Source organism: Sarcophilus harrisii, chromosome 4 (genome assembly GCF_902635505.1).
Source record: "Sarcophilus harrisii chromosome 4, mSarHar1.11, whole genome shotgun sequence".
Classification (NCBI taxonomy): domain Eukaryota; kingdom Metazoa; phylum Chordata; class Mammalia; order Dasyuromorphia; family Dasyuridae; genus Sarcophilus; species Sarcophilus harrisii.
The window spans coordinates 410,161,958-410,188,918 of record NC_045429.1 but is presented as its reverse complement, the minus strand read 5'-3'; the positions used below and the strand labels follow the sequence as shown (position 1 = coordinate 410,188,918).

At 33.5% G+C, this 26,961-nt stretch overlaps 1 protein-coding gene across 2 annotated transcripts in view; it reads left to right on the top strand.

Annotated features, from left to right (window-relative positions):
- The window catches only part of LOC100922478 (calcium-binding mitochondrial carrier protein SCaMC-1-like), a 63,017-nt gene that overhangs the window by 4,038 nt on the left and 32,018 nt on the right, over window positions 1-26,961 (top strand). For both annotated transcript variants that reach the window (XM_031967186.1, XM_031967185.1), the window contains exons 2-7: window positions 4,371-4,497; window positions 11,535-11,622; window positions 14,105-14,216; window positions 14,965-15,123; window positions 25,014-25,166; window positions 26,445-26,555. In XM_031967186.1, the coding sequence (XP_031823046.1) occupies window positions 4,371-4,497; window positions 11,535-11,622; window positions 14,105-14,216; window positions 14,965-15,123; window positions 25,014-25,166; window positions 26,445-26,555 (750 nt within the window). The remainder of the gene's footprint in view (window positions 1-4,370; window positions 4,498-11,534; window positions 11,623-14,104; window positions 14,217-14,964; window positions 15,124-25,013; window positions 25,167-26,444; window positions 26,556-26,961) is intronic.

The following is a 26,961-nucleotide window of genomic DNA, read 5'->3' as shown; positions in this document are numbered from 1 at the left end:
AGGGTTATGAAGTGCAAGTTAGAGAGATTTTTAGTAGTTTGCAAAAGCATTTCTTTTAGGGCTTCTTAAGGGAACCAGTGAATGGGAAGACTGCTAGTATATCTCTTGGTAAAAATCAGCATATCCTTGGTGGTGAGAATATTTGCAGAGGGAGTAGTGGATGTAGTGATAGTAGTACATAAAGACTGATTGAAGTTGTACCCTATAGAGGAGACTCATTTTGCCTACATGTAGGAATATTCATGGCTGTTTGTCATTTTGGAATTATGATTTCATTCTGTTCGAATACATAGAGTACATCAGATTTGGAGAATAAACACTGCTGAAAGCTATGGTCAGATCCAGGTTAGCATTTGTCTGTCTGAATCACTTCTGATTTTCCTGTTCCCTAAAGAACAATTCATTAAAGAACATGAGTGCCCAGTGGTGGTTATTAGGCACTTGTTAATAGGGGATCTTATCAGACCTAATTTGAGCTCTATTCAATCAATCAACCAGTCAAGAATTTGTCATGTGACAGGCAATGGAATAAGCAGGCTGATAGAAATGAAAAAACAAGCCAACAAACAAAAGAAATAACCCCTATTCTTAAAGAGCTTCCATTCTATGAGAAACAACATGTCTGTATTATTATTATTATTATTATTATTATTTGCTGAGGCAATTGGGATTAAGTAACTTGCCCAGGGTCCCACAGCTAGGAAATGTTAAGTGTGTGAGGTCACATTTGCACTCAGGTCCTCCTGACTTCAGGGCTAATGCTCTATCTACTGTGCCACCTAGCAGCCCCAAGTGTGTATTATTTAGAATAAATACAAGGTGGTTATGGAAAGGAAGAGAATGCTTTTTGTAGATATTTTAACTGCATCTTAAAGACAGATATTTGTTTCTAAGGGATAATAAATTTGATTTCTCAGGCCCTCTGGAATATTTGTTAGTATTTTTGAATCATTTCAGTCATGTATAAATTTGGGGTTTTCTCAGCAAAAATACTGGAATGGTTTAATTATTTCCTTCTCTAGTTCCTTTTACAGATGAGGAATTGAGGTAAATCGGATTAAGTGGCTTATCCAGGCTCAAATATCTAGTAAGTGTCTGAAGCTGGATTTGAACTCATGAGGATGAATCTTCCTGATTCCAAGCCCAGTGCTTTATCCAGCATTGTACCTTCTACAGTATGTCATCTTTACCTCCCACTTCCTCTTCAAAAAAGCCACATTATGCAACTTTCAAGGGAAGTAGAAAAATGTTCCTTAAATGAATAAGGCATAAGAGAAGGACAAAAAAAGGGTTCCTCTATTATGGAGAAAACACAAATCACAAATGGGATTAAAAAGGCAAACGCTTTTTACTTCCATTTTTTTCTCATTGATCCTTGTAAGAAAAATAATGCTGATGTGGTTTGAAAATTGTAGTGAATAATTAAATTAAAGTTTGGAGGTCAACAGAAAACATCAGGAAACTTATTATTGATACAGACTACTTAAATTACATGTGCTCAAAACCATGAGAGCTGATGATTTTTATCTTTAGAATATTTTTAAAAATTAAATAAAAATTATCTGAATCACTAGAAGTTTTGAGAATTTATGACTTTTTAACCTTTTTAGGTTGAGGAGGTAATAATGTAATGACTGTGTATGCATTTAAAAAATGTTCATAGAAATTATTCCACTGTTGCCTTAATAATAAGTTGGTAGGAAAGGAAGAGAAAAAAAAATTTATAGAGTATTTACTATTATGTCAAACACTTTTGCCAATATTATTTCATTTGATCCCTTCAACAATCTTGGGAGGTAGGTATTATTTTGTAGTTTACATTTGAGTAATTTACATTTGAGGAAATCAAAGCAAATGAGGTTGAGTGGCTCGCTCAGAATCACACACTTAGTGACTGAAGCAGGAATGAAATCAGATCTTCCTGATTCTGGGCCTTGTAGTCTATGCACTGCATCACTAGTTGCCTTTAAGAAGAGGGTAAAAAATGATTATCCTGTCTCCACAATTTTTCTTTTCCTGTAACATGAGGTGCATATGAGTTAATAAATTGCTGTAGTTCTGAAGATTAGCTTTATATAGTGGTATAGAAGAGGAAACAGATAAAGAGTGTATATCTGATAATAAGGAAAGGCATTAGGCAACCTTTTTTATATCAAGGGCCATTTAGATATTATAGTATCTTTCATGGGCTGTATAAAATTATCAATTTATAGTACTTAAGCAATGAGAGATTATTATAGCTTTCAGCTCATCATCACCAGAAATTACCTTAGCAAATGATTTCATTGGCTTTATACTACCCACGGCCCAGACTTTCCCCACTCCTGCATTAGGCAAAGGGTATAAAGATGATGGAGATAGCCAGGGATGTTTCTAATAGGAAAATAAAGTAAAAACTCGATCTTGAAGTGAGTAAATTGGGCTGAGATCGAATGATCAAATCATTTTTCCTTGCTTTGTCATTTCAAGAATGTTTTATTAAGTGTGCCTTCTATTTGCAAATTATTCTACTAGGCACTGGGGATTCAAAAATAGATGAATATGAATTAGGGTTAGGGTTATATATTTTTAATTAATTTTAATTAATATATTTTTGTTAATATCTTTTGTTTTCACATGATTTTCATTTCCTAATGTATTTCTCCCTGCGATGACCGCATATTTTAAAATCAGCCTGAGTCAGGAATTCAGGTTAAGGGAAAATCTTCAAAAATAGTTTCCAATCTGAGGGAGTTTACAATATAGTAAGGAGTACAAGATGTATATAAGTAACTTAACTATAGATTAGACTATATTAAATTCACAGAGGATGCTATGAAATATTTGAGGAGAGGAAGATCAGAGAAAACTTAAGGGATGATAGCTGGTTTGAAGAAAGAAACATTTCAACAGGTGGATAAGTTGGAGGAGTACATTCTAATCATGTTGTTCCGTCATTTTTCAGTCATCTATGATTCTTTGTGATTCTGTTTGGGGTTTTCTTGGTGAAGATTCTAGAGTACTTTGACATTTACTTCTCTAACCCAATTTACAGATGAGAAAACTGAGGCAAACAGGGTTAAGTAACCTGCCCAGGGTCACAAAGCTAGTAAATGTCTGAGGCTAGATTTGAATTCAGGAAGAGGTGATGTCAGGTCTAGTACACTATGCACTGCCCCTCCAAGCGGTCCCTATTCTAATCCTTGGGGATGACCTATACAAATTCATGGCAGAATAAATCTTCTAGTATTCTCTAGGAGAGTAGGTACTACTTTTGCTAATTAATGAAGCATTAAGGTAGCCTACAATATTCTGGGATAATCATACTTTGGGGGACTTAGTCCAATTTTTCCTTTTTGTTATGTATATTCAAAATCCATGCTATCAATCTGTATGTAGAATGCGTATGAATACATAGCTGAAAAATGATACTATTCAAAATCACCCTAATAAGTTTCCTTTCCATTCTTATCTGGCTAACTTAAATTAAATTCAACAAGGATTTATTATATCTACTACATAGAAGACATTGTGTTAATTTCTGAGGATACAAAGACAAAAAACTAGTATAGGTTTTGTGCTCAAGGAGCTTTTATGTTCTGCAAGAAGATGTTGCAAATGTATAAGTACTCCAGAGTCAGTGTTTTCCCCATTGCTGCTTTCTCTCTTAATTTTGTGAAATAAATAGGATGATTTGGGGATGGGATCTACCTTTTGCAAAGAGGGAACCAAATAAAAACTATTACGTGATTGGGCATCAGTTCAAAATTTCTATAATTTTAGGACTTTTAATGTGCATAGCAGAGAATGTAGGATAATTGTAATAACATTTGAAAATATACCTTTTATTATCTAAGTCATGGCGACACAGAATTTATCTTGAAACTTAGATTCATTAGCTTCTGGTATGATGGCTGTTTATCCAGTATTCTATAAAATTCAGAAACTGTGGAATGTCAAGTGAGAGGTGAGTATTAGTGAACTTTAAGGTCCCTTTTCATTCTAGAACAGTGATATCAAACATGGAGTATATGACATGATCCACCCAACATTCTTGAGTATGGCCCAAACTGGGCTAAAATATAATTGGAAAATGTTTAATAAAATAAACAAAAAGATAATAAAACATGGATAGTATTACTATGTAAATTTCTATGTCATTATGCAGTCTGCAGAGATCCATCTGCAGGTAGGATTTAGTGGTCCCTATTTCTACATGTAATATTAGAACATATAAATAGCGTTGATACCACTATTTTGCAAATCTATAATTTTTGTGAATTTTATTGGTTTAGCCATGTTCTCAAAAAACTGATTTGCTTAATAGGGCTAGTCCAGCTATATAATGGTACTGGGGAGTTTGTTTCTAATGGTTTTCTTATTTCTAATAGGATCTTTTGAAGGCTGGTGATACTGACCAGGATGACCAGCTAGATTTTGAAGAATTTATGCAATATCTTAAAGACCATGAGAAAAAAATGAAGTTGGCATTTAAAAGTCTGGACAGAAGTCAAGATGGTGAGTTTCATTTTTTTCATTTCCAACTGGTTTTAAATATACATACATACATATATATATACACAAATATATATATTTTAAAAACATCAATATTTGGTACTTATATTGAAGGATGTTTTATTCAGTGTCTAATATAAAAGCTTTTAGCTTTCTTCTTCCCCCAGAGATTAGAATTAATCATCCATGCATCTATCCATTCATCAAGAACCATTTATTAAATACCTACTAACATGATAATAGGCACTAAAGACACAAAGACGAGAGTGAGCTAGTCTTTGCACCCAAAGAACATAAGTTCCAGTAGGAAAGGAGACATGCATATGGATCCATATGTAAAATGTATGCAAAATAAATATAAGATAATTGTTTTTTGTAGGGGCAAGGGATAGCAGAGTGGAGGCTAGAGATATTAGCCACTGGGAAATTCAGAAAGGCTTCATGTAGAAGTTAGTGCTTGAGCTGATTCTTAAGGAAAACAAGGGATTTGGGGAATCAGAAGTGAAGAAACTGTGCATTCCAGAAACTGGGGACATTGCATGTGAAGGTGGAAGAAGGAATGTCATGTGAAGAATTGCAATAAAGATAGTTTGGATGGTTTATAGAATGTGGAAATGGAAGTGATGTATTAATTCTGGAAATACAGATTAGGGCTAATTTCTTAAGGCCTTAAAATGTCTATTAAAATATATTTTTTTATCCTGGACGTAATAGGGATCCTTTGGAGGTTATTGAACAGTTGAGTGAGATGGCTTGATTGGTGCTTTAAGAAAATCACTGGTGATTGTGTGAAAAATGAATTAGAGAGGGTTCAGATAATATTAGACCAATTAGGAGACTGTTGCAGTAGTCCAGATAAAAGGTGGCTATGTGAGGAGAGAGAATGTGACTAATAGGCAAGATGATGTATAGATATAAATGAGAATAATTGGTGACCAATTAGATATGTGGAATGAAAAAAAGAGAGAGAAAGAGAGAGAAAGAGAAAGAGAGAGAGAGAGAGAGAGAAAGAGAGAGAGAGAGAGAGAGAGAGAGAGAGAGAGAGAGAGAGAGAGAGAGAGAGATAATTAGGGACAAACCAAGGATGTTAAGGAATAAGTAAATTAATTTAGGTAAAATTATTATTTTTATTATATTGTCTTAGCTTATTCATGAGCAATGAATACTTTTCCAGTTGCTTAGATGTATTTTTTTTGTGTGTAAAAGTTTTGTGATTGAGTTCATATAGTTCTTGTGAGTGTCCTCTCTCCTCCTACTCTTTTTTTAAACCCTCTTCTTCCTCAAAAATATTTTGTTTTTGACCACTGTCATCCTTAATCCATCTTCCTTCTTATTATAACCCTCTTCCAATTACCTTATCTTTCCTGCTTTTGGTTAGGTAAGATGGATTCTATACTCAGTTAAGTGTGTGTGTGTGTGTGTGTGTGTGTGTGTGTGTGTGTGTATGTATGTATTCTCTCTTTAAATCAATTCAGTAAAAAGTGAGGTTCCAATGTTCTGCTCCCCTCCCCAGTTTTCTTCTCCATTGTAAAAACCCTGCAATGCATACCTCTTTTATGCGAGATAATTTTCCTCATTTTTTATTTCCCTTCCTCCTTCTTCCAATACATTCCTCTTTCTCAGCCTTCCCAATGAAATAGAGTCACTTCTATGTTCATTGTCTAAATAGACTCTTCCTAAATGTCATAATGATGATAAATTTCTTTGGGGATATGTTTATCATTTTCCCATTTGGGAATGTAAACAGTTTAACTTAATTAACTTCCTCATATTTGCCTTTTTTTGTCCTTCTTGAGTTGTCTAAATGTTAAGAACTGTCTATTCAGTTTTGGTCTTTTCATCAGTAATAGTGGGATGTCCTCTGTTTTAGTTGTTAAATGTTCATTTTTTTCCCCCTGTAGAAGTATACTGGATAGGTTATTTTGAATTATAATTTTAATTTCTTTGCCTTCTGGAATATCGCATCCTAAGACCTCAGCTCCTTTATTATGATAGTTGCTAAAACATATGTGTTCCTGACTGTTAATCTATGGTTATATGTTCCAGTACATCCAGTACAGAATGATTTCTTTCTGGAAGTTTCAAGTATTTTTTCCTTGATCTGGGAGCTCTGACTCTTAATATTCTTGGGAATTTTCATTTTGGCATTTCATTCAGAGCTGATGAATGCATTTTTTCAATTTTTATTTTGCCATCTGGTTCTAAAATAACTGAGCAGTTTTCTTTTATAATTTCTTGAAATATGATTTCTAGGCTCTTTTTTTTGGATGATGGCTTTCATGTTGTCCAATAAAATTATCTCTTCTCAATCTGTTTTCCTGGTCAATTGTTTTTTTTAATGAGATATTTTACATTTTATTCCATTTCATCATTCTTTTGACTTTGATTATTTCTTATTACCTTAAAGAGTCATTAATTTCCATTTGACCAATTCTGATTTTTAAAGAATTAATTTTCTTTAGTAAAGCTTTGAACTTCTTATTCCATTTGGTCAATTTTGTTTTTAAGAAGTTATTTTCTTCAGTATTTTTGTGCCTCTTTTAAAAATCAAGTTGCTAATTCTCTTTTCATAATTTTCTTTCATTGCTCTCATTTCTTTTCCCAATATTTTCTATTTTTGCATCTATTCTTTGATTTTAAAAACAATTTTCTTTTGCTTTTAATAAATCTCTTTGTTTTGTTTTTTAAGCAATTCTCATAAAGCTTATATCAAATCTGCATTTTTCCTTGAAACTTTGCTTATGGATAGAAACTTTTCATATCATTATCTAATGAGTTTGAACTTCCATGTCACCTTAGTAGTTTTATATAGTCGGCTCTTTTAAAAAAATTTGCTAATTTTTTGTGATCTATTTCTTGACTATAGACTCTATATGAGAGTTAAGCTCTTACTCTGATCACTATCTTAAGCTTCAGAATTTTTTCCCTGCGGTTTTTCATAGCTAGATCTAGGGATCTTTAAATTTTTAGTGTTTTTAAGGTACTGTAATTGCAAGATGTGTGGTTGCTGTTTTTCTGATCTGTATTCACCTTCTTTCCAAAGTAGAGTTCTTGCTCTCTGCCACAACTCCTCACCTCCCTGGAGGTGCCCAAGGGGTGCAACCTGTACCCAAGTAAGATTCCTGCTTCCTTGCATCATACTACACACTTCTCTCTGTCCTGGAACTATGATCTGGAACCAGGATCTCTTCTCCCTTATATCACAAATAATCCTTTCTGGCCTGGAACTGTGAAAAAAAGCCCCCACAAGAAGTTAGGTACTTTTTGGTGCATTTGCATCCAGTGCTAGCACAGGGGTCTCATATAATCTCTGACCAAATGTTCAATCCCTTTACTGTCTTTGGGCTGTGAGTGCTCCTAAAGCAGCTGCAGCTATTGCTCTCTCCAATGCCTCTAAAGTAGACAACTAATATCCTTTTCTGTAATGCACTCCTCACCCCAGTGCTACAAACTTCTTCTAACCTCCCAAGTTGTACTGGACTGAAAAAAATGTCTAATTGACCTTTTATTGATTAAACCTCTTTAAAATTCAATTTGACATTTTATTTTAAATTGTTTGGAAGAAAATGTTGGAAGGGCTTAGCTACAGTACTCTTTTTGATCTACCATTTTGACTTCCCCAATTTTTTTTTTGCTTTAAATTTTAGCAATATCTTGTTTTATTTTCAGAATTTTTACTTTTGTATTACGCAGGATTTGTTGGTTTTCAAGTTTTTTAAAGTTCCATGTTCAATTCATTATTTCTCTCTGTTTCTTTGTCTCTGTCTTTCAATGAATATATTTAGATGTAAAAATTTTTTCTAAGTATTTCTTTGGTTGCATCCCAAGAGATTTGGTGTCTTGTTTCATTGTTATAATTTTCTTTGATTAAATTTTCCATTTTGTGATTTGTTTTTTTGACCTATCAAATTTTTTGAATTAAGTAATTTAGTCTCCAATTACTATCTTAATACTTTCTTCAAAATACCTTTATTGAACATTATTTTTTATTATACTATAAAATGCACATTAGATGTTGCATATTTATGAAGTTTTAATGCTTTATAACATTGCTAATATTTGTATGGGTGCCATGCACAGCTGAGAAATATATACATATATACACATACACACATTTTTCTATTAAGAATCACCAGAGATTTAGCAAATCTAAGTTTTCTTGCTTATCTTTTGGTTAGATTTTATTTGGGTCTAAGACATACCATTGTCTTACAATGTGTACATTGAGACACCTAAGTATAATTTATATGTATCTGTATTTTATATCTATATAATACACATGTGTATTATATATACAAAATATTGATACTAATTATCCAGTCTCTTTAAGCATAAGTACTTTCCTCTATTTCTTTTAATCAATTCTATTTTTACAGTTGCTTTGTCTGAGACTATGCTTACTATGCCTGATTTTTGAGTTCACATGAAGCATAATAAATTTTATTCCAACTCATTATTTTTGACTCTGTGGGAATTTTCATGTTTCAAATGTTTTCTTGTAAATAATATATTGTTGGATTCCTTTCTTGATTCACTAAACCTCCCTCTCTACAAAGCAGAGTAGTGAGGGAAGATTACACTTAGCTCTAACAATCTATATTTTATGAAGTCTGTTTCTATTCCCTGTATTTCTTCTCTTGTCCTTATCTAATCCCCAATCACAAGTTCTTACATTTTATTTTCTTTTATTCTCTCTTCATGTTATCCACCTCTGAAGTTAGGGTTGTTTTGTTCATAATTAATTCCTCTTTGAATTTATATTCTCTTTTAATTTCTATGACCTCTCTGTATGTGTTCCACTTTATTTTCTATTGAGGTTAGTTTATTTCTAGACCAAACTCTGTGCATATGTGTTTCATATGCACCTTCTTTGTCTGGTTTAGATGAAAATAAGATTTTAGGTGTAGTTCATTAATCCATTCCTCTTCTCTTTCTTTAAAAGTTGTATAATCTTGAGAACCCTTGTTATGTGAGATGAGTAGCACCATCTTCCTCCATCTTTTCTTTTCTCTAATGTATTCACTTTTCCTTTCCTTTTCTGTTTTTCTCAAGATAATAAATATGCCCAAACTGCTCCCCAACTCTGGCTCTCTCTATGACCCTTGAAGGCTTTAGGTGATTACATTAAAAATTATATAGAACTATATCAGATATCTTTCACATTTATGACAGCAGGATTATTTTTTCTTTGACAAAATAAGTTATAGAGATAAATATTTTTTTGGATAATCTAAATTATATGATATTAAAACTATGATAAAAGTCTGATAGCTATATATATAGGGATCAAGCCAAAATACATAAGATCAAGATCCATTCTTTAATGGATAAATGGTTATAGGATGAGGAAAAGTGCCTGTCAAAAGAACTGCAAAATATTAGCAGCCAAACGAAAAACAATATTCCAAATAACTATTAATAAAATAAGGATAAATCAAAGCAACTTTACATTTCAGTTAACATCCAGAAAATTAAGATGGGAATAGTCATTGCTGGAGAGTTTGTAGAAAGATAGGCCCACTAAGAGATTCTTGGTAGAACTGTGAATTAGTCTAATTATTCTGGAAAGCAATTTTGATGTAGGTTAAGAAATTGACTAAGATATATCCCTTATCCCAGAAAGCCCATTGCTAGGCATATAATATTCTCCATGGAGATCACTGTTGAAAAGAAATGTCCCATACAACACAAAATATTTATATATAGTAGTATTTTTCAGCAGTAGAAAGCCATGAAAGTAGATATCCCTTAATAGGAGAGTGGCCTTACCAATTGTGGTATCTGAATAATATTGAATATTATCGTGTTATAACAGAAGACCTAGATGGCCCCAGTTGAAGTGTAGGGCTTTGAATTGAGAAGACCTGAATTCTTATTCTGCCTGAACTAATTCTAAGCAAGAATCACTTTATCATTCTCAGGCTCATTTTCCTTATGTGTAAAAAAGGGAATTGGACTCAATAGCCTCTTAAGATCTTTTCTAGCTATAAAGATTGGTTATGATGAATATGAAGACAAAAGAGAGACATTTGGGCATTTTTACACACACTGATACTAATTGAAATAAGCAGAAGCAGTAAATCAATATACAAACAATGGCTCTACCACTGTAAATGGGAAAGAAACACAACAAAGAGTCTATATTAACTCCTTTAAAATTATAACAACCACTCTTGGTCTTGAAGAGGACATATAAAAATATACTCCCATCCTTCCTTTCAGAAATTGGGAGCCCTGGTTATGTAAAAGCCAGGATGTTATAAATGTCAGACTTCATTTACATGTTAGTTTTGTTGTATGGCTTTTCTCCCCTTCATCATATGAAATGGCACTTTTAGAATGGTGGGGAGGTGTAATGGACTGAGGCTTGAGTTGATGCACTGAGGTCCCAAGCACATGAGGCTTTAGTAATTGGACCATACTCTTATTAATATATATGCTTGGATAAAGAATGGCCCCCGCCCACTCTCTGTGCAAGTCCTGATGTGTTGTATAGGAAATGATGATTTTGGTGGGTGGAGGCAGAGAGGTAGGAAGAGAGGCGGAGAAAGACTGCTGGCTGGGTTCTGCTTTGGTGGCTTCTGGTCTGGCTGGCTTCTTGACGTAGCTGCTGACACTGCTAATCTCCCTTTACCTCTGATTCCCCTTTACCTCCGATCCTTCTCTACCTCTACTGACAAGAAAGATTGAAGATTTTCCCTTAACCTGAATTCCTGACTCAGGCTGATTTTAAAATATGCGGTCATCACAGGGAGGAATACATTAGGAAATGAAAATCATGTGAAAACAAAAGATATTAACAAAAATATATTAAAAAGCTGATGGTTTTCTTTGATGTTTTCCTATAAATTCAAATGGGTTCTTCGCTCTTGATGCTTTATTTTGCATATAAAGGCCAGGTATTATATTTGCTTATAAAGGCCAGGTATTATCCTAACTTTTGGAATTTTATAGACTTATAACAATGCCCCTAAAATTCTGGCATCAGTTTCTTTTTAAAGGTTTTCAAATGGCATATATTTCTTTTCATTTTTTTCAAGGAGTAATTGAAGCCTCAGAAATTATCCAGTCTCTCAAGATACTAGGTGTAGATATTACTCAACAACAGGCAGAGAAAATTCTTCAAAGGTTAGCCTTCATTTTTATTTTTGATAATTTTTTTTAAAGCTTTCATTTTGGTATTCCTAATAGAAGCTGTGATCCATAGAAATATGATCCTTTTTTCTTTTTCCTTAATAATATGAAACACCTATTTGACTTATGTATGTTGTTTATTAAATTGACTGTGTGTGTATGTCCAATGTATGTTCACAAATATACATATATACATATGGACTTTAAAAAAGATACTGTGGAAACTCAATAAGTCAATAAACATTTGTTACATGCCCTTAACTATGTGCCAGGCACTGAGTTAAGCAAGTAAAAACAATCTGTGCTCTCAAGTAGTACACAGTCTAGTGGGAGAGACAACTTATAAATAATTAGGTACCTACAAGATATATACATGATAAATAGAAAGTTATCTCAAAGGGGAATGCATTAGCAGAGAGGCGATTGGGAAAGGTCCCCTGCAAGGAATGGGATCTGAGCTGTGTCTTGAATGAAGTCAGGGAAACTTAAGAGGTAGAGAAGAAAAGGAAGACAATATCAGGCATGGGAACCAGTAAGTTCAAAGGTAGAGAGTATAATAAAAGGTAGGGTATAGTTTGCCAGCATCAGTAAGTAGCTTAGAGTAGCTAGATTGTAGCAGGTTTGTAGAAGAGTTTAGATGTAAGTAGACAAGGTTGTGAAGAGTTTTAAAGTCAGAGAATTATTTTATTTGAAATGGAAGTCACAGAGAGCCACTGGAATTTATAGAATATAGACGGAAAGTCATTAGACCCATGCTTTAAGAAAATGCAAATAACCATCTTCCAGAGGAGCTTGATTAGAATGAGCCAAAACTAAATGACTAAGTGCTGCCAGTATATGAGGGGAAAAAACATCAAACAAACAAACTCAAGGAGATTAGGATGCCAGTAGATCAGAAGTCATATTATAAATGAGCTCAGTGAATGAGGCTTTCTTCAATAATAAGAACCACAGGAGGCAGGTTTTGCCCTGAAAAAGACTGTTAGCTTCAGAAGGAAAGTGACTAGTTGAGTTTCAGTTAAGAGGATAGTGGTGGTTTTGAAACTCCAAAGACTATTATCTGACCCAATGACTATACCTGTCCTCCTTTTCCTCTCCCTCCTTTTTCTTTTCTTCTTTAAAAAAAAAACAACCCCAAAATCCAACTATATATGTATGGTTAATGTCTAATCTCTGAAGGGATTTATGATAAAAGGAGAAGTGGAGCAAGATGACAGAGATAGGAAGGTAGTCTAGATCAAATATACACGGAAGAATTTTGTGCCATAGGCAACACATTTTGAGTGTGTTAAATGAATAGCAATCAAGATACATGAAACAGGGGAAACTCTTGAATGATGGGAAGAATTAACTAACAAAAAGTAGTCAAGAGTACTCTAATTATTACTGAGTGATCTGCTCTTTTTTTCTCTCTATAAAATCTTTATGAAGATATTCCACACATATATTAAATGTATTCTCCCTGAAAAAATGATAAGGGAACAGGCAGGCTTTCACAAATATGTCACTATGTTCAAGTCCTGATTCTTGACAAATGATAGCTGGGTAAACATGAATAAGCCATGTAACTTTCCGGTGCTTCAGGCAAGTTTCATGCATGCATGTGTGTGTATCTGCTTGCACATGTGCATGAGTGCACGTGTGTGTATGTGTGTATGTGTGTATAGATGGGTTAAAAAAAGATCACATTTTCAGTCACATAGTTAACTGAAAAGTACAGAGAATACAAGACCACACTGTGCTTAATGTTTGTGTATTGCATTAAAAATTAATTTTGTAGAGATAAATGCATCCTGAAGGTTTCTTCTTCAATAAGATGTCTCCCATGGTTAGACTAAGATAAAATAGGATTCCTTGTTAGATGAAACAGAAGAGCAAGAAAGGCATAAAACAGGAAGACATATCTTGGTCAGAAGTATTTGACACTGTCTTAGAGTACAGTCAGTTCAAAGTTCAAGTGGAAGAAGAGCTGTCTATAGAAGATGAGGTTTCCCTAGAGACTTCTAAAGGGTGAGATTGTACTGCTTTCATCAAGTCCTAGAATGCTACAGAAACTCTCAATAAACCCATAGACACTCAAGAAAATTTAGTTTGGCCATCAGTGTAGAAAAGAACTGCTGGGTAAAGAATGTCTAATATCTAGATTATGACATATAATTGGCTGGGCATTCCATTTAGTTAGTCCATCAATTGATATATCTTGAGTAGACACTTTGGATGGACAATGAACTGAATCCAGAACTGAACTGAAAGAGAATGGGATAAATTTCTTTTGGGAAATTGCACAGAACTTGCAATGATCCTAATATTCTCTCCGAAACAAACTTTCCCCACTTCCCCCCTTTATGGGGCTGCTTTCCACTTTTAGTGCCTACCTGATCCACCTAACTCTCACCTGTGGCTCTAAGAAGCAGCCACACTGGTAAACTATTTTGGCAGACATGCTAAACAAGGTTGATTATTATTATTATTTCAGCATCGATACTGATGGGACCATGACAGTGGACTGGAATGAATGGAGAGATTACTTTTTATTTAATCCAGTGACAAATGTTGAAGAAATTGTACGATTCTGGAAACGCTCTACTGTAAGTGTGGTTTGTATTTTACTTCATGTTTATTTTATGCTATCAGTCAAAGGTATAGCTATCACATAGGGAAATCCTAAGAAACTTAGTAGATCAACCCCTTACCTAGGAAATTTTAGATTACGGAAGTCAAAGTGATGGGTCTGGGAACCTGGACAGGGTAATGGCGGGGTTGCCAATTATCCCTCCTACTCCCTAGCCAAGAATTTTTGATCTTTTTGCATCATAGACTCCATTTGGCAGTCTGGTGAAGCCTATGGACTCTTTCTCACAATGTTTTTGGATTATTTAAATTAAACAAGATTTCAAAGAAAAACAATTAAATTGAAATACAGTTATTAAACTATTAAAAAAATCCAGGGATCCCAGGTTAAGAATATATACAGGGGTTTTATTCTTTCAGAGTCCTGTGTTAAAATTATATCTTCTTGTGGTTCCCCTGAATAGGTTGCCAAGACTGTTTGTTAAATTAAGACCACATCCAGATTCTATGTGTTAAATTAAGAAAAGCCCTAATAAATGGCTTTTGGCCTGTACAGAAAAAAACCAGATAAATATATACTAATAAGGCAAGTCTAAGGTTGTATAGTATGGTACGCACCCTCACTGCATCCTTATAAGCATGGAATTGAATTAGGATCTGAACATAGACCATCTGACTTTCAAACACTTCCCCCATTATGCCATGCTGCTTTTTTGACATGATCCATTTCTAGTTTAAATATTAAATAACTTCCTTTTCATTTAGGGGATCGACATAGGGGATGCTTTAACTATTCCGGATGACTTCACAGAAGAAGAAAGAAAATCTGGGGTGTGGTGGAAGAGTCTGTTGTCAGATGGAGTAGCTGGTGCAGTCTCTAGAATCTGCACAGCACCATTTGATCGTCTGAAAATCATCATGCAGGTAGGTAGTTGCGTAGTTCACCTGTCTGTGTTTCCAAGTAATATGACAAAGGCTTGATACTGTTTAAAAGAAGTATTTCTAATCCAAGCAGTACATTTGATACATGAATTTAATTTTGTTAGAAAAGTACAATTTAGTATTGATTTAAATACAATTTAATATTAATTTAGATTTCTCAATGGTTCTTAATTATGACACTTGGGCTATGTAAATTAAGCATTTTATTAGAAATTATGGGAGGTTTCATAAGAACTAGACTTTTATGGCTTGGAGACTAATTGGACTTTCATGTTGTTTGATGTAGTGAATCTGTCACATTATGCAGACACCCTTTCCTCCCTCCATACAGATCACAGCCTCTCCATGTCTTATCTGTCTCAGATGTTTTGAATCTTGTCCTTGTTTTTTCCACAGATCTCCCATGGTGATTTACCAAACTTGTTTTTTTTTGTGTGTGTGTTCTGTGGGGAATTGATGTGTTTCCAGAGTCTTAGTCAGAATTTATGGCTATTCAGTTGTTTTTTCAGTCCTGTCTGACTCTTCATGGGGATTTTCTTTGCAAAGATACTGGCATATGTAAGATTAATCTAGGTTGGAATTTGCATTTCAATAAGCATAGTCTTAAAGAGAATGGGTATAAGTTTTTTGCTGCTTAGAATCTCGTTTTAATTAGACATAAGGGAAGAGGAAACTCAAAGCATAAAAGTAATACACAATTATCAAACACAGTGGCCACTATAACAAAGAAACAACATACAATATACATTATCACTACTCTGAGGAACTATCAGCATCTGAATTCCTTGGTTGAGAGGACCCATGGTCACAGCTATTCAAAGTTCGAGTGGGAGCCATCGCTAGGAAAGTTTGTACAAGACTTCACAGCCCAAATCTTCCAAGACCTTTTCTATTAAGAGTTTTTTATGGGCTAAGAAGAAGGCACTATACTAAGTATTTTCATTTGATAGGTGACTCTTGAGATATAGCAGCCTCTCAGGTACAGGATGCTCCACCACAAGAGGCCCACCAAGGAGAATATTTGTTCATTCCTTTAGGGATTATGTTTACTCCAGAAATTGGTCAGGTTTCTGGGGTAAACACAGGCCTGCCATAAAGGATATTCATTAATTAACAGTAGCCTTTCAACTTCTTTGTGCTTTCCTGGAATTCCATCAGATAGCTGCAAGTATGTTCTCATGTTCTCAGCAAAATGTTACATAAAAAGTATGACTTAGACTTGCTTAAGATTCCTACTCACCAGGATTCCTTATAGCATAGTTTGCCATTTTCTTTTCCTAGTCATTTTATAGTTGAATAACTGAGGCAAACAGGGTGAATAGACTTGCCCAAGGTCACATGTCTGAGTCCAGATTTGAATTTAAATCTTCTTGACTCCAAGTGCAGCATGCTATCTACTAAGCCACCTAGTAGTTGCTCTATGAATTTTTTCTTCTTCTTTAAAAAATGGTAATAGTGTTTTACTTTTCAAAATACATGCAAAAATAGTTTTCAACATTTACTTTTGCAAAATCTTGTGTTCCAATTTTTTTCTCCCTCCCTTTCCCATTTTTCCCCTTTCTCCTTAAACTTATAATCAAATATAAATTAAACATGTACAATTCTTTTAAACATATTTCCACATTTATCATGTTGCACAAGAAAAATCAGATTAAAATGCTCCATAAATTTATGACTCGTCTACTTCATTTTCTGATCAAATGTTTTCTTGATATCATTTATACTGCTTCTTTAATAGAAGTTAGTCAATGAGGAAAATGAGAGGGGTTGTATTATAAAATAGACTTCTGAAGAACTTTTCAGCTTTCCATCTATGATAACATGCTTAGGTCCATGGTGAATTTTTCAATTACCTTTGGGTTAGCTGTCAATTTTATTCTGAAAATTCTGGAGAACTTTTTCCTAGTCACCAGGTTTATATCATCAGTGTTTGTAATCTTTAATTTTTTTTCTTTAAAATTTTTTTTATTCTTAACATCCACCAAAAATTTCCATGTACAAAGTAGAATATAAAAGGGGATTTTTATCAAGCTGTGGATCTCAATTACATACCACTTGTTTTGAAAAATGCATAATAAATTCAGTGTATTACTTTTAAAGTTGGCCTGCTATAATTTTTTTTTCTGAGCTTCCTTCTATTCTCTTTTGTACATTAAAAAGTTTTCAAAATACGTAACAAATGAGCAGTTAAAATTTTTATTTTAAAAAATATGTCTTTTTCTTCATCTTGAGCTTATCACCTTTCTGTCAGGAGCTGAATAAAATACTTTTATTATTGAGCCTCTGGTTGGTTTTTATGTTAATCAGAGTTCTTAAGCTTGTCAATCTTGTTTATTTTTACAATGTTATTAAGTGTATAAATTATTCTTTTGGCCTTCTTACATTATTCTAAATCAATTTGTATAAGCCTTCTAAGATTTCTTTGAAATCATCCCTAATAATTTTTTAAAACACAATTATTGTTTCTTTACATTTAATATGATACTTTGTTCAGCTATTCCCCAATGATATGCAGCTTTTAGTTTTTATTTCTTTTCCTTTTTCCTTTTTGTTTTCCTCTTCAGAATCAGGAAATTTGTTTGCCTATTATTACTTATTATTATTAATAATACCTCTCTGGTATTATTCTCCCTCTTAACTACCCCCATCCTTATTCCCAACTATTTCTCTGTTGAGTTTGATATTTTTGCACACCAAATGTTTTGTGTGTTTATGGTTTGTGTTCAGCCATCAAAAGGCAAGATTCATTGCATGCTTGTTGCCACTCCTACCTTTTCCATGTTTGTATACTCTTTTCTTCATGCAATCCAAATATGAGAAATAGCAAAATTCATCCCCTTCTTCTTCCTTTCCATACTAGTATACTTCTTTTATTTTTTCTTCTATTCTCCCTCTTAAAAGTCTCAGAACAAAATGAATCTACCTTTAGATCTGCCTGTTTTTCCTGTTTAACTCTCAAAACTCTTCGAAGATATAAATTCTTAAGGAAAACTTGGATCTTCTTTCCATTATAATATTATCATTATTATATACTCCCAATTGCTCAAATCAATTTCTATTTCTATGTGTCTCTTAACTTTTATGCTTACTTTCCAAAGTTCCAAGTCAGATTTGACCATTTCATCAGAAATGCATAAATATTCCATTAAGAGTCATTCCTCCCATCTCTCTCCCCACTCCCCATAAGATTATATCTAACTCTGTAAGGTAAGTTATTTTTGGTTATAGTCTACATCTTTTGTCCTTCATAATATCATTCTTCAAGATCTCTATTCTTTTGTAGTATTAACTAACAAGTTGTATATGATCTTGAATCTGTTTCCTTGGTATTTGAACTGTTTCTTTTTGGCTATTTGTGTTCTTTTTGTTGATGTGAAAGCTATGGATTTTGGCCATCATATTCCTGAAACATTTCTTTTGAGATTCCTGTCAGGTGGCAATTAGAATATTCTTTCTATTTTCACTTTATTTTCTGCTTATAATAGATTATACTGATTAGGGAAAAGTGTACTATAGTGTCCAGGCTTTTTAAAATCATGATTTTCAGAGTGTTCAATGATTCTTCTTCTTCTTCTTCTTCTTTTTTTTTTGCATTTAACAGCATTTTATTTATTTTCCTAGTTACATGGATAGTTTTCAACATTCATTTTTGTAAGATTTTGAGTTCCAAATTTTTCTCCCTCCTTCCCTTCCCTCCTTCCTCCTGAAGATAGCAAGCAATCCAATATACATGTACAATCATGCTACATATATTTTTCATATTAGTCTTGTTGTGAAAGAACAAAAGAAAAAAAAACATGAGAAAGAATGATAAAGAATTTTTTAAAAAGTGAAGATAATTTGCTTTGAACTCCATTCAAACTCCATAATTCTTTCTCCAGATGTAGATGACATTTTCCATCACATGTCTTTTGGAATTGTCTTGGATCACTGTCATAGTTGATTATTGCACAATGTTTCTGTTAGTATGTACAATGTTCTCCTGGTTCTGCTTGCTTCACTCAGCTCAGTTTGTGTAAGTCTTTCTAGGGTTTTCTGACATCTGCTTGCTCATCATTTCTTATAACATAATAATATTCCATTGCATTCACATACCACAACTTGGTAGATTCCCCAATTGATAGGCATCATTTCAATTTCCAATTCTTTGCCACCACAAAAAGGAGCTGCTAAAAATATCTTTGTACATGCAGATCCTTTTCCCTTTTTTGGGCTACAGATCTAGCAGTAGTATTGCTGAATCAAATGGTATGTCCATTTTTATAGTCCTTTGGACATAATTCCAAATAGTTCTCCAGAATGGTTAGACATTCACAACTCTACCAACAACACATTAGTTCCTAATTTTGCCAAACCCCTCCAATATTTATGATTTTCTTTTTCTGTCATATTAGACAATCTGATAGGTGTGAGGTTGAACCTCAGATTTATTTTAATTTTTATTTCTTTAATCAATAATTACTAATCAATAGTGATTTAGAGCATTTTTTCTAATAATGCTTGATAGCTTTAATTTTTTTCATCAGAAAACTGCGTATTCATATCTTTTGACCATTTATTAATTAAGAAGAGTCCAGAGACTCTTAAATGATCATTCCTTGATCTATTTTCCTAATCATTTATTTTTGAAAGTAGATTCCTTATGGATTTTTCCTATTTTTTCTATCCTTTGATTTTATTCTAAAATATCTTTGTTTCTGCTTGGTCTGCTCTAATTTTCAGAGAGTCCATTAACTGTATTAGGCTTACCATTTTCTCTTCTAAGCTATTTATTCTCCTTTCAGTTTTTTCCTTCAAAGATTTTATTTGAGGTAATCTCTAAGGATGGTGTTGAATAAGTAATTTCCCTTCTCTAACTAGAAGGCTAGATTTTGGAGTTATACCACCTAGGAAATTAAAACCTCCCTCCTCTACACATGAGGTTGGGGTTTAGAAAGATTGTCCTTGAATTTCCCTTTGGGGTAATACATGTCTGCTTTTGCCATGTGCTTATGCAGGAACTTTATCATTGCCCTGATAATGGGCATATCTTGGGCTATAATTGCACATTCTGTAGAAGTTAACTTTTGGGTTATTTGGATAAGCATATGTTTGATTCTTTCTCCAGGTGCCATATACCAGTTCTAATGGAGAGAAAAGAGAGAAATTCCCTCTCTTACTCTATTCTACTCTACTCCACCATGAAAGACAAATTCCAAAAGAAAGACAAAAGGACAAATAAGGCAAAAAGGACTAAATGTAGTATATTGATTTCTTTGATAGATTAGTAAAAGGTAATTTCTTCAACTAGAATTCATCCTTCTAAGTTCCAGTGAGCTATTCATATTGGGATAGTTTCAGTCACTGAAAACCCTTATTTAGATATCTAAAACTATTTCAATTAGTGATTTTTCTAGGAACAATAAACTTAAAAAAAACAGATTCAATGAGTTGCTATTGTTATATTCCTTTAAAGGAATGAATAGAATAATTGGTATTCTGATAGATATAACAAAAATATTACTATCTTTAGATATAATACCAGCAGACTTACTTGTCTCACATACAGGGATCAGTGAGTAAGTTGATAAACTTTTATTAAAGCCTCCCTATGGACCAGAAATTTCACTATATGCTGGACATACAGGGACAGATAAACACAGTCACTGCCCTCAGAGAACTTACTTTGAAATGGAGATGACAACATGTAAAAAACCATGTACGTAAATGATGAACACAAAGTAAATGAAAAGTGATATCAGAGAAAAAAATACTGAAAGATGTGGATGACCACAGGGATATAAGTCCTTGTCAGGGAAAAGAAATATCCTCAGAAAGGGGATGAGCACTTAGTGGGAAGCAGAGTGAGCAATAATGGAATCTATCAGAAATAAGACATCATGAATCAAGGACAGATGGGAATATGAAGAAAGAGAAGAAAGAAAATAAGACCCAGAATGGGAAAGGAAAAGGAAAGAAGTATGGGGAAGTGAGAAGAAAAGAAGGAATTGAGTTCAGTAAAGAGAAGAGATCTCTTTCTGGAGGTAATCAATAGATTCTTTCAATGATTATTTCCCTCTCTAATGATAATATACCAGGGCAATTTTTCCTTGATGAACTTTTGAAGAATACTATCCAAGCTCTTTTTTTGATCATGGTCTTCAGGTAAACCAACAATTTTTAAATTGTCTCTCCTAGATCTATTATCTAGATTGGCTGTTTTTCTATTAAGTTATTTTACATTTTCTTCCATTTTTTCATTCTTTTTTGACTGATTATTGATTCTGACAGAGTCATTAGCTTCCATTTGTCCTGTTCTATTTTTTTAATGTATGATTTTCTTTAGTTAGCTTTTGTGTCGCATTTTCCATTTAATTAATTCTACTTTTCAAGATGTTTTCTTCAGTGGATTTTTTTGCATTTGTACTATTGTTTTTTTAAGGAATTGATTTCTTCAGTGGATGTTTTTTGCATTTGGTTAATTGTATTTTTTAAGGAATTGCCTTCCTTTTCCAAGTGGTTGACTCTTTCTTGCATACCTCATTTCTTTTCTCATTTTTTCTTCTACCTCTCTTTTTTGCCTTTTAAAATCCTTCATGAGCACTTTCAAGAAGCTTCTTTAGACTTCAGACCAATTTATAGCACTCTTTGAGATTTCTTCTATGGAGATTTTGTCCTTGTCTGAGTAAGTTTTTTGATCTTCCCTGTCACTATAGTAATTTTCTATGGTTAAGGTTCTTTTCTGTTTCTTGCTCATTTTCTCTCCTTTTCTTTTTGCATTTCCTTTTATGGCCAATCTCTGCTCCTGAGGTAAAGGGGCACTGTTCTATGCTTCTTATGCAGCTCTGAGTCTTGGTTTTTAGCACAGGGGCCCCTTGTGTTTGGTGTTTTTCTCACAACATGGGATAGTTGTATCTCTTCTCTCCAAGAAATAGCCTGATTTCCCATAATTTGCATATTGATTAGGTTGTGGAGGCTGCCCCACTAGTTGGTTCCACTATTGAGCCAGGACCTAAGGTCTTATTTTCTGATCTGCTATGTTTAAAACCCTGGCTTTCCCAGACTCCTTCTCAGCTGGGCTAAACACCCTTTTCATCCCAGTGAGACTGACATTTCTTGAAGGTCTTCCAATCTATCCTGATCTGGAGAGGGGTTTCATTCTGTCAGACTCTGACAGAGTCTGACTCAGAGGCTTGGTTTCATGTGGTTTTCAAGGAAACTGGGAGAGCTCGAGCAGCTTCCTGGCTTCAACTCTGCCATCTTGGTTCCACCCCCAGGACCACTTTGGTAAAGAGAAGAGACAGAAATAGGGGAGAAAAGATGAAAAGACAATGATGGAGAAAAGAGGAAGAGGATTCAATAGTTATATGCTGAATAGATGAAAGAAATAGTTGCTCCTTTCTATGTGCTGTTTAATTCTCCTATGATATTTTAGAATGTATTTTTACATCTTAGAATGTATTCTTACACCTTTTATATTATTATTCTCTCATGAATTTTGTTTGTACCTTTCTGGTGCGTTTATTATTATTATTATTGTTTGTGAAGCAATTGGTAATTTTAATGATTTACTCAGGGTGATATAGCTAGTAATTAAGTAATTGTCTGAGGCCAGATTTTGAATTTAGGTTGTTCTGACTCCAGGGCTGGTACTCTATCCATTGTACCACTCTGATGCATTTAAGTCCATTTGATGTTCAGGTTCTTTATGTATCTCATTATTTCCTGTGCTAGATTTTTAATTTCTTGAAGGCAGTAATCATCCCAATCTCTCTGGTCAATCCCCTCTTCCTTGCTCTTTCTTGCCTCTCCCTCCCCCGACTCCATGGCTTTGCACATGGTAAACATTAGTTCAACAAGAAGAAACATTTATTAACAATGTTTCTGACTACCAAGTGTATCAATGGATAATAACTATTTTATTAATAAATCTACTGGTAAACTGTCACACAGCAGAAGGCAAAAATATGCATGCAGTGGAAATGAGAAATACTTTCTACTAATAAAAGTCTTTTTCATGTGTTATAGATGTACTGGTCCCTGCCAAAGTTAGCTAATCCTTTAGTTTTTTCTCAATATTTTTATTTTTTCAAATATATGTAAAGATAGTTTTTAACATTCTCTTTTATTGAAGTTTTTTATTTTCAAAACATATGCAGGGATAATTTTTTTTTGCCATTGACCCTTGCAAAACCTTGTATTCCAATTTCCCCTCCTTTCCCCTACATCCCTCTCCTAGATGGAAAGTAATTCAATCTATGTTAAACATGGTAAAATATATGTAAATCCAATATAGGCATACATATTTATACAATTATCTTGTTGTACAAGAAGAATCAGATCAAAAAGGAAAAAAAATGAGAAAGAAAATAAAATTCAAGCAAACAACAATAAAAGAAATGGAAATATTATGTTGTGATCCACACCCAGTTCCCACAGTCCTCTCTCTGGGTGTAGATGGTTCTCATCATCACAAGACTACTGGAACTGACCTGAATCGTCTCATTGTTGAGAAGAGCCACATTCATCAGAATTGATTTTCATATAATATTGCCTTTGCCATGTACAGTGAAATTCTGGTTCTGCTCATTTCACTTAGCATCAATTCATGTAAGTCTCTCCAGCCCTCTTTGAAATCATCCTGCTGATCATTTCTTATAGAACTATAATATTCCATAACATTTATATACCATAACTCATTCAGCCATTCTCCAAACGATGGGCATCCACTCAGTTTCCAGTTTCTTGCCATTACAAAAAGGGCTGCCACAAACATTTTTGCATATATAGGTCCCTTTCCCTCCTTTAAGATCTCTTTGGGGCTATAAGCCTAGTAGAAAAACTGGATCAAAGGTATGCACAGTTTGATAACCTTTTGAGCACAGTTCCAAATTGCTTTCTAGAATAGCTGGATCCATTCCACCAACAATGTATTAGTGTCCCAGTTTTTCCACATCCCCTTCAATATTCGTCATTGCCTTTTCCTATCATCTTAGCTAATCTGAGAGGTGTGTAGTGGTATCTCAGAGTTATCTTAATTTGCATTCCTCTGATCAATAATAATTTAGAGCACCTTTTCATATGACTGGAAATATTTTCAATCTCTTCATCTGAAAATTATCTGTTCATATCCTTTCAACATTCATTTTTGGAAGACTGTGTTCCAAATTTTTCTCCTTCCCTTCCTTAGCTTTCCCCTCCCCAAGACAGCAAGCAATCTGATATAGTTTAAACATAGGTTAAACCTTTCAAACATATTTCCATATTTGTCATGTTGTGTAAGAAAAATTAGACAAAAGGGAGAAAACCATAAGAAAGAAAAAGCAAACAAACAAAAAAGTGAAAATAATAGGCTTTGATCCACTTTTCAGTCTCCATAATTCTCTCTCTGGATGCGGATGGCATTTTCCATCCCAATCTATTGGAATTGTCTTCAATTACCATATTGCTAAGAAGAGCCAAGTCTATCACAATTGATCATCACATAATGTTGCTGATACTGTGTACAATGTTCTCCTGGTTCTGCCCATTTTCTAATTGATCCTTTACAGAGGACTTATTGTGCCTTTTTTTTTTTTTTTTTTAGAGACATTTGGGGTAGGTGAATTGTCCAGGACTACACAGCTAATCAGTGTCAAATATCTGAGGCTGAATTTGAACTAAGCTGCTCCATATTGTGCTTTTCAATAACTGTGTTCTTTTAAGAGTAATTATAAACTTGTCAAAATGATGTAATAATGAGATAAAATCAAATGAGATAATTGTAAACTTCTTTGCACAGTGTCTGGCATATATAAAGTTTGTTAGTATTATTGTCATTACTTGAAATGGATTGTAGGATGCTAAAACATCTTGAATAACAACACTGAGTCCTTCTCTTTCCTTTTTTATAGATCCAGAATGTACAGTCAAAGCATATTCACCTTACTGAGGGATTTAAGCATATGATTAGAGAAGGAGGTATCCTATCTCTCTGGAGGGGAAATAGTATAAATATTTTAAAAATGGTACCAGAAACAACTATTAAGGTTTCAGCATATGACCAGGTAAAATATTTACAAAATTCATTAAGAAGAAACAATTTTTGCATTATAAAAAGCCCAAAAGATCACCTTAGTGGAAAAATAATTCATTTTTAGTATAACAAATTAATTAATTGCTTTATTTCTCTTAACATTACTTTTATAGTTCTATTAATAATATTTTATGCTTCTATTTATAAAATAAGTAAAATAGATCTTTGCATAATTCTGTAATGACTGACATTATAAATTTTGGCTAAAATACTTTGGTTTAGAAATCAAAGCTTCATATAGTAACCTAGAAGGTTTTATTAGATTATTACTGCCTGGTCTCCAAGAAAAATCAATTATAATGAAATATCCTTGCTTTAAAAAAGCTATTCCCAATACATTGCATTGTTAGTTATTACCTCTGAATCCCCTTTACCATCAAAAGGTGCATATAAAATGCACTTCCTACCTCTTTTGAGTTTCTGTGATTTTGTTTCAAATGTAGTATCTATCTGACTCTGCTTACACAGTGATAGTGATAACAGAAAAAAATGAGGCTCAAGAAGAGTGATTTACTTAATAGTTTAATATTCAAGTCCACAAATGCATAAACATTTAAACTATAAATTTTACTGGATATGGGCTTATATAATAATTTAGGACATATTATAATATGTAATATATTTACATAGACATAATTCTATATATTTATACAATAGAGAATATACTTACATATTATTATAAAGTATATTATCTTTATATAATATATAACAATATATTGCCTTGTAATGTTCAGGCTAGCTTTCTGGAGAACCTCAGAATCAGCCTTAGTCCTTGGTCTTAGTGGAGAAGTGATAAAAGCAGGACAGATACCATGAGGCTGGTCAAAGATGGAATGCCTCATTTCCAATCCTTCTCAGTCCTTAAATACCCTATTACAATTACATTGTTTCAGCATACTGAATACGTGTGAACTAGAGAAACATTAAATCATCATGCTAAGTACTAAGTATATGCAAACTAGAGAACCATCATCTCATCAATTCTACTGAGTTAACACCTTGTTGTAAGCATCCCTGTTTCAAGTATACTTCTCCAAAGTTCCAGCCCTCTACATTATCTAATATCCAATAATATAACATAATAGCTAGCATTTATATACTTTGCAAATTTATGTTAGTAAAGCACTGTATATGTTAATCTTATTTGATCATGATAACTCATATTAAATAAATGGTATTCTTTTTGGAACTAATCTCTCTCTAATTTCAGCATTAATATATATGTGAATCCTTTTATTTACACACACAGTATAAGAAATTGCTCACTAGTACAGACAGCACCCAAATTAACAATATTGAGAGATTTGTTTCTGGTTCTTTGGCTGGAGCGACCACACAGACCTTAATTTACCCCATGGAGGTAAGGACTATTGTAAAAAATTGATTACTGGAATTGTAAAATGTATTTCTTTCTAATAAAGCCCCAGATTAGGTTTTTGAACTTTAAATCTAAGCAAATGAACAGTAGGATTTGAAGTTTATTCCACCAGCGCCTTGAATGTCTAATATTCAAGCTCCTCCACAGTCTGGCAACACCCCTGCCTCATATCATTCCTCTTTGGGCATTCTTTATTATCTCTCTGCAGATGACTCCCAGATCTGGTTATCTAGCTCTAGACTTTTTCTTATGCTTTGGACCTACTTTACCCATTGACTATTGTCCATTTCAAACTGGATGACACAAAGGCATTTCAAATTGAATTTTTGCTCATTATCTTCTCTATCCCCAAACCTTTTTCTTCTTTTTGCCAGTGTGTATTCCCTTA